This window comes from Corvus brachyrhynchos, unplaced genomic scaffold (assembly GCF_000691975.1).
Source record: "Corvus brachyrhynchos isolate BGI_N302 unplaced genomic scaffold, ASM69197v1 scaffold1806, whole genome shotgun sequence".
Lineage (NCBI taxonomy): Eukaryota > Metazoa > Chordata > Aves > Passeriformes > Corvidae > Corvus > Corvus brachyrhynchos.
In genome coordinates, this window is record NW_008238690.1 from 1 (window position 1) to 10,283 (window position 10,283).

Here is a 10,283-nt window from a genome sequence, read left to right on the forward strand (position 1 = left end):
GGGGACATGGGGACACGGCACGGGGACATGGGGACACGGCACGGGGGACACGGGACAGGGACACGGCACAGGGGACAGGGGGACACAGGACAGGGACACGGCACAGGGACACGGCACAGGGGACACGGGACACAGTGGGGACACAGTGGGGACATGGGGGGGACACAGGGGGACACGGTGGGGACACGAGGACAACACGGGGGACACAGGGACAGCATGGGGGACACGGGGACAGCATGGGGGACACAGTGGGGACAGCACGGGGAACACAGGGACAGCACAGGGGACATGGGGACAACACAGGGGACAAGGGACACGGTGGGGACATGGGGACAGCATGGGGGACACAGGACACGGTGGGGACACGGTGGGGACACGAGGACAACACAGGGGACACAGGGACAGCATGGGGGACACGGGGACAGCACAGGGGACACGGTGGGGACACGGGGACAGCACAGGGGACACAGGGACAGCATGGGGGACACCATGGGGACACCATGACAGGGACAGGGGACACAGGGACAGGACAGGGGACACCATCACAGGGACAGGGGACACAGGGACAGGGGACACAGGGACAGGACAGGGCCACCACGAGGAGGGGACACGGGGACAGGGCCACCCCGAGGAGGGGACATTTCGGGGCCCACGACACCCGAGCTCTTCCCGCTTATCCCCAGATTCCCGCCGGGAATTCGAAATCCCGGGCGGGAACAACACGTTCAAAACTGGGAATTCCGGGGGAAAAAGGCGGGATTTTGGGTGTGGGAAAGGACAGAATGTCCCTGGGCAGGCAGAATTCCGGGCGCTGGGAATTCCGGGGGAAAAACGCGGGATTTTGGGTGTGGGAAAGGACAGAATGTCCCTGGGCAGGCAGAATTCCGGGCGCTGGGAATTCCGGGGGAAAAACGCGGGATTTTGGGTGTGGGAAAGGACAGAATGTCCCTGGGCAGGCAGAATTCCGGGCGCTGGGAATTCCGGGGGAAAAACGCGGGATTTTGGGTGTGGGAAAGGACAGAATGTCCCTGGGCAGGCAGAATTCCGGGCGCTGGGAATTCCGGGGGAAAAAGGCGGGATTTTGGGTGTGGGAAAGGACAGAATGTCCCTGGGCAGGCAGAATTCCGGGCGCTGGGAATTCCGGGGGAAAAACGCGGGATTTTGGGTGTGGGAAAGGACAGAATGTCCCTGGGCAGGCAGAATTCCGGGCGCTGGGAATTCCGGGGGAAAAACGCGGGATTTTGGGTGTGGGAAAGGACAGAATGTCCCTGGGCAGGCAGAATTCCGGGCGCTGGGAATTCCGGGGGAAAAACGCGGGATTTTGGGTGTGGGAAAGGACAGAATGTCCCTGGGCAGGCAGAATTCCGGGCGCTGGGAATTCCGGGGGAAAAAGGCGGGATTTTGGGTGTGGGAAAGGACAGAATGTCCCTGGGCAGGCAGAATTCCGGGCGCTGGGAATTCCGGGGGAAAAACGCGGGATTTTGGGTGTGGGAAAGGACAGAATGTCCCTGGGCAGGCAGAATTCCGGGCGCTGGGAATTCCGGGGGAAAAACGCGGGATTTTGGGTGTGGGAAAGGACAGAATGTCCCTGGGCAGGCAGAATTCCGGGCGCTGGGAATTCCGGGGGAAAAACGCGGGATTTTGGGTGTGGGAAAGGACAGAATGTCCCTGGGCAGGCAGAATTCCGGGCGCTGGGAATTCCGGGGGAAAAAGGCGGGATTTTGGGTGTGGGAAAGGACAGAATGTCCCTGGGCAGGCAGAATTCCGGGCGCTGGGAATTCCGGGGGAAAAACGCGGGATTTTGGGTGTGGGAAAGGACAGAATGTCCCTGGGCAGGCAGAATTCCGGGCGCTGGGAATTCCGGGGGAAAAACGCGGGATTTTGGGTGTGGGAAAGGACAGAATGTCCCTGGGCAGGCAGAATTCCGGGCGCTGGGAATTCCGGGGGAAAAACGCGGGATTTTGGGTGTGGGAAAGGACAGAATGTCCCTGGGCAGGCAGAATTCCGGGCGCTGGGAATTCCGGGGGAAAAAGGCGGGATTTTGGGTGTGGGAAAGGACAGAATGTCCCTGGGCAGGCAGAATTCCGGGCGCTGGGAATTCCGGGGGAAAAACGCGGGATTTTGGGTGTGGGAAAGGACAGAATGTCCCTGGGCAGGCAGAATTCCGGGCGCTGGGAATTCCGGGGGAAAAACGCGGGATTTTGGGTGTGGGAAAGGACAGAATGTCCCTGGGCAGGCAGAATTCCGGGCGCTGGGAATTCCGGGGGAAAAACGCGGGATTTTGGGTGTGGGAAAGGACAGAATGTCCCTGGGCAGGCAGAATTCCGGGCGCTGGGAATTCCGGGGGAAAAAGGCGGGATTTTGGGTGTGGGAAAGGACAGAATGTCCCTGGGCAGGCAGAATTCCGGGCGCTGGGAATTCCGGGGGAAAAACGCGGGATTTTGGGTGTGGGAAAGGACAGAATGTCCCTGGGCAGGCAGAATTCCGGGCGCTGGGAATTCCGGGGGAAAAACGCGGGATTTTGGGTGTGGGAAAGGACAGAATGTCCCTGGGCAGGCAGAATTCCGGGCGCTGGGAATTCCGGGGGAAAAACGCGGGATTTTGGGTGTGGGAAAGGACAGAATGTCCCTGGGCAGGCAGAATTCCGGGCGCTGGGAATTCCGGGGGAAAAAGGCGGGATTTTGGGTGTGGGAAAGGACAGAATGTCCCTGGGCAGGCAGAATTCCGGGCGCTGGGAATTCCGGGGGAAAAACGCGGGATTTTGGGTGTGGGAAAGGACAGAATGTCCCTGGGCAGGCAGAATTCCGGGCGCTGGGAATTCCGGGGGAAAAACGCGGGATTTTGGGTGTGGGAAAGGACAGAATGTCCCTGGGCAGGCAGAATTCCGGGCGCTGGGAATTCCGGGGGAAAAACGCGGGATTTTGGGTGTGGGAAAGGACAGAATGTCCCTGGGCAGGCAGAATTCCGGGCGCTGGGAATTCCGGGGGAAAAAGGCGGGATTTTGGGTGTGGGAAAGGACAGAATGTCCCTGGGCAGGCAGAATTCCGGGCGCTGGGAATTCCGGGGGAAAAACGCGGGATTTTGGGTGTGGGAAAGGACAGAATGTCCCTGGGCAGGCAGAATTCCGGGCGCTGGGAATTCCGGGGGAAAAACGCGGGATTTTGGGTGTGGGAAAGGACAGAATGTCCCTGGGCAGGCAGAATTCCGGGCGCTGGGAATTCCGGGGGAAAAACGCGGGATTTTGGGTGTGGGAAAGGACAGAATGTCCCTGGGCAGGCAGAATTCCGGGCGCTGGGAATTCCGGGGGAAAAAGGCGGGATTTTGGGTGTGGGAAAGGACAGAATGTCCCTGGGCAGGCAGAATTCCGGGCGCTGGGAATTCCGGGGGAAAAACGCGGGATTTTGGGTGTGGGAAAGGACAGAATGTCCCTGGGCAGGCAGAATTCCGGGCGCTGGGAATTCCGGGGGAAAAACGCGGGATTTTGGGTGTGGGAAAGGACAGAATGTCCCTGGGCAGGCAGAATTCCGGGCGCTGGGAATTCCGGGGGAAAAACGCGGGATTTTGGGTGTGGGAAAGGACAGAATGTCCCTGGGCAGGCAGAATTCCGGGCGCTGGGAATTCCGGGGGAAAAAGGCGGGATTTTGGGTGTGGGAAAGGACAGAATGTCCCTGGGCAGGCAGAATTCCGGGCGCTGGGAATTCCGGGGGAAAAACGCGGGATTTTGGGTGTGGGAAAGGACAGAATGTCCCTGGGCAGGCAGAATTCCGGGCGCTGGGAATTCCGGGGGAAAAACGCGGGATTTTGGGTGTGGGAAAGGACAGAATGTCCCTGGGCAGGCAGAATTCCGGGCGCTGGGAATTCCGGGGGAAAAACGCGGGATTTTGGGTGTGGGAAAGGACAGAATGTCCCTGGGCAGGCAGAATTCCGGGCGCTGGGAATTCCGGGGGAAAAAGGCGGGATTTTGGGTGTGGGAAAGGACAGAATGTCCCTGGGCAGGCAGAATTCCGGGCGCTGGGAATTCCGGGGGAAAAACGCGGGATTTTGGGTGTGGGAAAGGACAGAATGTCCCTGGGCAGGCAGAATTCCGGGCGCTGGGAATTCCGGGGGAAAAACGCGGGATTTTGGGTGTGGGAAAGGACAGAATGTCCCTGGGCAGGCAGAATTCCGGGCGCTGGGAATTCCGGGGGAAAAACGCGGGATTTTGGGTGTGGGAAAGGACAGAATGTCCCTGGGCAGGCAGAATTCCGGGCGCTGGGAATTCCGGGGGAAAAAGGCGGGATTTTGGGTGTGGGAAAGGACAGAATGTCCCTGGGCAGGCAGAATTCCGGGCGCTGGGAATTCCGGGGGAAAAACGCGGGATTTTGGGTGTGGGAAAGGACAGAATGTCCCTGGGCAGGCAGAATTCCGGGCGCTGGGAATTCCGGGGGAAAAACGCGGGATTTTGGGTGTGGGAAAGGACAGAATGTCCCTGGGCAGGCAGAATTCCGGGCGCTGGGAATTCCGGGGGAAAAACGCGGGATTTTGGGTGTGGGAAAGGACAGAATGTCCCTGGGCAGGCAGAATTCCGGGCGCTGGGAATTCCGGGGGAAAAAGGCGGGATTTTGGGTGTGGGAAAGGACAGAATGTCCCTGGGCAGGCAGAATTCCGGGCGCTGGGAATTCCGGGGGAAAAACGCGGGATTTTGGGTGTGGGAAAGGACAGAATGTCCCTGGGCAGGCAGAATTCCGGGCGCTGGGAATTCCGGGGGAAAAACGCGGGATTTTGGGTGTGGGAAAGGACAGAATGTCCCTGGGCAGGCAGAATTCCGGGCGCTGGGAATTCCGGGGGAAAAACGCGGGATTTTGGGTGTGGGAAAGGACAGAATGTCCCTGGGCAGGCAGAATTCCGGGCGCTGGGAATTCCGGGGGAAAAAGGCGGGATTTTGGGTGTGGGAAAGGACAGAATGTCCCTGGGCAGGCAGAATTCCGGGCGCTGGGAATTCCGGGGGAAAAACGCGGGATTTTGGGTGTGGGAAAGGACAGAATGTCCCTGGGCAGGCAGAATTCCGGGCGCTGGGAATTCCGGGGGAAAAACGCGGGATTTTGGGTGTGGGAAAGGACAGAATGTCCCTGGGCAGGCAGAATTCCGGGCGCTGGGAATTCCGGGGGAAAAACGCGGGATTTTGGGTGTGGGAAAGGACAGAATGTCCCTGGGCAGGCAGAATTCCGGGCGCTGGGAATTCCGGGGGAAAAAGGCGGGATTTTGGGTGTGGGAAAGGACAGAATGTCCCTGGGCAGGCAGAATTCCGGGCGCTGGGAATTCCGGGGGAAAAACGCGGGATTTTGGGTGTGGGAAAGGACAGAATGTCCCTGGGCAGGCAGAATTCCGGGCGCTGGGAATTCCGGGGGAAAAACGCGGGATTTTGGGTGTGGGAAAGGACAGAATGTCCCTGGGCAGGCAGAATTCCGGGCGCTGGGAATTCCGGGGGAAAAACGCGGGATTTTGGGTGTGGGAAAGGACAGAATGTCCCTGGGCAGGCAGAATTCCGGGCGCTGGGAATTCCGGGGGAAAAAGGCGGGATTTTGGGTGTGGGAAAGGACAGAATGTCCCTGGGCAGGCAGAATTCCGGGCGCTGGGAATTCCGGGGGAAAAACGCGGGATTTTGGGTGTGGGAAAGGACAGAATGTCCCTGGGCAGGCAGAATTCCGGGCGCTGGGAATTCCGGGGGAAAAACGCGGGATTTTGGGTGTGGGAAAGGACAGAATGTCCCTGGGCAGGCAGAATTCCGGGCGCTGGGAATTCCGGGGGAAAAACGCGGGATTTTGGGTGTGGGAAAGGACAGAATGTCCCTGGGCAGGCAGAATTCCGGGCGCTGGGAATTCCGGGGGAAAAAGGCGGGATTTTGGGTGTGGGAAAGGACAGAATGTCCCTGGGCAGGCAGAATTCCGGGCGCTGGGAATTCCGGGGGAAAAACGCGGGATTTTGGGTGTGGGAAAGGACAGAATGTCCCTGGGCAGGCAGAATTCCGGGCGCTGGGAATTCCGGGGGAAAAACGCGGGATTTTGGGTGTGGGAAAGGACAGAATGTCCCTGGGCAGGCAGAATTCCGGGCGCTGGGAATTCCGGGGGAAAAACGCGGGATTTTGGGTGTGGGAAAGGACAGAATGTCCCTGGGCAGGCAGAATTCCGGGCGCTGGGAATTCCGGGGGAAAAAGGCGGGATTTTGGGTGTGGGAAAGGACAGAATGTCCCTGGGCAGGCAGAATTCCGGGCGCTGGGAATTCCGGGGGAAAAACGCGGGATTTTGGGTGTGGGAAAGGACAGAATGTCCCTGGGCAGGCAGAATTCCGGGCGCTGGGAATTCCGGGGGAAAAACGCGGGATTTTGGGTGTGGGAAAGGACAGAATGTCCCTGGGCAGGCAGAATTCCGGGCGCTGGGAATTCCGGGGGAAAAACGCGGGATTTTGGGTGTGGGAAAGGACAGAATGTCCCTGGGCAGGCAGAATTCCGGGCGCTGGGAATTCCGGGGGAAAAAGGCGGGATTTTGGGTGTGGGAAAGGACAGAATGTCCCTGGGCAGGCAGAATTCCGGGCGCTGGGAATTCCGGGGGAAAAACGCGGGATTTTGGGTGTGGGAAAGGACAGAATGTCCCTGGGCAGGCAGAATTCCGGGCGCTGGGAATTCCGGGGGAAAAACGCGGGATTTTGGGTGTGGGAAAGGACAGAATGTCCCTGGGCAGGCAGAATTCCGGGCGCTGGGAATTCCGGGGGAAAAACGCGGGATTTTGGGTGTGGGAAAGGACAGAATGTCCCTGGGCAGGCAGAATTCCGGGCGCTGGGAATTCCGGGGGAAAAAGGCGGGATTTTGGGTGTGGGAAAGGACAGAATGTCCCTGGGCAGGCAGAATTCCGGGCGCTGGGAATTCCGGGGGAAAAACGCGGGATTTTGGGTGTGGGAAAGGACAGAATGTCCCTGGGCAGGCAGAATTCCGGGCGCTGGGAATTCCGGGGGAAAAACGCGGGATTTTGGGTGTGGGAAAGGACAGAATGTCCCTGGGCAGGCAGAATTCCGGGCGCTGGGAATTCCGGGGGAAAAACGCGGGATTTTGGGTGTGGGAAAGGACAGAATGTCCCTGGGCAGGCAGAATTCCGGGCGCTGGGAATTCCGGGGGAAAAAGGCGGGATTTTGGGTGTGGGAAAGGACAGAATGTCCCTGGGCAGGCAGAATTCCGGGCGCTGGGAATTCCGGGGGAAAAACGCGGGATTTTGGGTGTGGGAAAGGACAGAATGTCCCTGGGCAGGCAGAATTCCGGGCGCTGGGAATTCCGGGGGAAAAACGCGGGATTTTGGGTGTGGGAAAGGACAGAATGTCCCTGGGCAGGCAGAATTCCGGGCGCTGGGAATTCCGGGGGAAAAACGCGGGATTTTGGGTGTGGGAAAGGACAGAATGTCCCTGGGCAGGCAGAATTCCGGGCGCTGGGAATTCCGGGGGAAAAAGGCGGGATTTTGGGTGTGGGAAAGGACAGAATGTCCCTGGGCAGGCAGAATTCCGGGCGCTGGGAATTCCGGGGGAAAAACGCGGGATTTTGGGTGTGGGAAAGGACAGAATGTCCCTGGGCAGGCAGAATTCCGGGCGCTGGGAATTCCGGGGGAAAAACGCGGGATTTTGGGTGTGGGAAAGGACAGAATGTCCCTGGGCAGGCAGAATTCCGGGCGCTGGGAATTCCGGGGGAAAAACGCGGGATTTTGGGTGTGGGAAAGGACAGAATGTCCCTGGGCAGGCAGAATTCCGGGCGCTGGGAATTCCGGGGGAAAAAGGCGGGATTTTGGGTGTGGGAAAGGACAGAATGTCCCTGGGCAGGCAGAATTCCGGGCGCTGGGAATTCCGGGGGAAAAACGCGGGATTTTGGGTGTGGGAAAGGACAGAATGTCCCTGGGCAGGCAGAATTCCGGGCGCTGGGAATTCCGGGGGAAAAACGCGGGATTTTGGGTGTGGGAAAGGACAGAATGTCCCTGGGCAGGCAGAATTCCGGGCGCTGGGAATTCCGGGGGAAAAACGCGGGATTTTGGGTGTGGGAAAGGACAGAATGTCCCTGGGCAGGCAGAATTCCGGGCGCTGGGAATTCCGGGGGAAAAAGGCGGGATTTTGGGGCTCAGAAAGGACAGAATGTCCCTGGGCAGGCAGAATTCCAGGCGCTGGGAATTCCGGGGGAAAAACGCGGGATTTTGGGGATGAAGGGAAGGAAAAGAGCGGGGCTGGCTCGGGATTCCCGTGGGAATCTTGGGATGTGCCCCCAATTAAAGGGGTTTAAGGAAACGTTAATTACGGCCAGGGTGGGAATTTGGGAGGAGGATCCGCTGGGGATCTTTGGGAATAAGATCCTGGGGAATCCTGGGGATCCCAAAGCGGGGGAGTTGGGAGTTTTCCCGGTTCCACGGGGACAGGGAAATGGGAATTCTCCCTTTTCCATGGGGTCAGGGATTGGGGAATTCCCGGGGACAAACGCCCGGCCCCATCCCGTGGGCTCTGGCATCCCAAAAAAGCGCATCCCGAGGATTTCCCGGGATGCAGCTGCTGCCCCCCCCCCAAAAAAACGGCCCCCCCCCCCCCGTGGCATTCCCGGGACATTCCCGGCCCAGGGGACGTTCCCAGCCGGATTCCGAGCACCCCAGGAATCCCAAAGGAATCCCAAAGGAATCCCAAAGGCATCCCAAAGGCATCCCAAAATCCCAGGGGTTTCCGCTGCGCCCGGGAAATTCCGGCTGGGAGGGGACAGGGAGGGGCTGGGGACACCGGGGAGGGCTCAGGGCCACCCCAAAAGGGCTCGGGGCCACCTAAAAGGGGCTCGGGGCCATTGGGGCCATTTTGGGCTCTATCCCGGGTTTTTGGGGGCTCTATCCCGCATTTTTGGGGTCTATCCCAGGTTTTTGGGGTCTATCCCAGGTTTTTGGGCTCTATCCCGGGTTTTTGGGCTCTATCCCGGGTTTTTGGGAGGTCTATCCTGGGTTTTTGGGCTCTATCCTGGGTTTTTGGGCTCTATCCCGGATTTTTGGGCTCCATCCCGGGTTTTTGGGCTCTATCCCGGGTTTTGGGAGGTCTATCCTGGATTTTTGGGCTCTATCCCGGGTTTTTGGGAGGTCTATCCCAGATTTTTGGGCTCTATCCCGGGTTTTTGGGGTCTATCCCGGATTTTTGGGGGGCCTATCCTGGATTTTTGGGCTCTATCCCAGGTTTTTGGGCTCTATCCCGGGTTTTGGGAGGTCTATCCTGGATTTTTGGGCTCTATCCCGGGTTTTTGGGAGGTCTATCCCCGGTTTTTGGGAGGTCTATCCCCGGTTTTTGGGCTCTATCCCGGGTTTTGGGAGGTCTATCCCGGATTTTTGGGCTCTATCCCCGGTTTTTGGGAGGTCTATCCCCGGTTTTGGGAGGTCTATCCCGGTTTTTGGGGGTCTATCCCGCGTTTTTGGGCTCTATCCCAGGTTTTTGGGGGCTCTATCCCGCGTTTTTGGGCTCTATCCCGGGATTTTGGGCTCTATCCCAGGATTTTGGGCTCTATCCCGGGTTTTTGGGGTCTATCCCGGATTTTTGGGGGGTCTATCCTGGATTTTTGGGCTCTATCCCAGGTTTTTGGGCTCTATCCCGGGTTTTGGGAGGTCTATCCTGGATTTTTGGGCTCTATCCCGGGTTTTTGGGCTCTATCCCGGATTTTTGGGGGGTCTATCCCGGATTTTTGGGCTCTATCCCCGGTTTTTGGGAGGTCTATCCCCGGTTTTTGGGAGGTCTATCCCCGGTTTTTGGGCTCTATCCTGGGTTTTTGGGCTCTATCCCAGGTTTTCGGGCTCCATCCCAGGTTTTTGGGGTCGTATCCCCCCCAAATCCCCCCGGCCCTGCCCCCACTGACCTTCTTGACCATGGTGGTCTCGGCCGGGTCCAGCCGGGCCCGTTTGGCCTCGGGTCCATCCTCCACGCCCGCGCTCACCTTGGCCACCTTGGGCTTCTCCCTGAGGGCAGCGAAAGCCGGGAATGCGGCCAGGAACGCCCCAAAATCCCGGGATTTCGGGGCATTTCCGCCCCCAGACTCACTCCACGAACTCGTGGTCGCCCAGGTCAGCGAACATGTAGCCGTGGTAGCCAAAAACGTCGCCGGTGAAGAACTTGATCCCGTTCTTGTGGCAGGGCTGGTTGATCCTCACCATGGATTCCCGGGAGCAGCAGGTGAGGCACACCTGGAGGGGAAATTCGGGATTTTCTCCCTGGATCCTGGGGGGTTTTATGGGGGAAAAGATTCCTGGGGGAGCGGGAAGAGC

The 10,283-nt window shown here is 59.1% G+C and overlaps 1 protein-coding gene and 1 long non-coding RNA gene across 4 annotated transcripts in view; one reads left to right on the forward strand and one right to left on the reverse strand.

Annotated features, from left to right (window-relative positions):
• Window positions 1-8,138: 8,138 nt before the first annotated feature.
• SAE1 (SUMO1 activating enzyme subunit 1) overlaps window positions 8,139-10,283 on the reverse strand; it is a gene marked incomplete at its 3' end in the record, with an annotated part of 4,750 nt that continues 2,605 nt past the window's right edge. Inside the window, exons 4-6 of the mRNA XM_008636701.2 lie at window positions 10,060-10,202; window positions 9,878-9,977; window positions 8,139-8,171 (exon numbers count right to left, since the gene is read on the reverse strand). Coding sequence (XP_008634923.2) covers window positions 8,139-8,171; window positions 9,878-9,977; window positions 10,060-10,202 — 276 coding nt within the window. The remainder of the gene's footprint in view (window positions 8,172-9,877; window positions 9,978-10,059; window positions 10,203-10,283) is intronic.
• Window positions 8,978-9,659, forward strand: LOC108447602. Of its 3 annotated transcripts, none has more exons than XR_001863258.1 (3): window positions 8,978-9,061; window positions 9,125-9,153; window positions 9,237-9,659. It is a non-coding gene; the product is annotated as an uncharacterized LOC108447602 (long non-coding RNA). The 3 variants fall into 3 exon arrangements; XR_001863260.1 differs by having other exon boundaries at window positions 9,342-9,659; XR_001863259.1 differs by having other exon boundaries at window positions 9,008-9,041.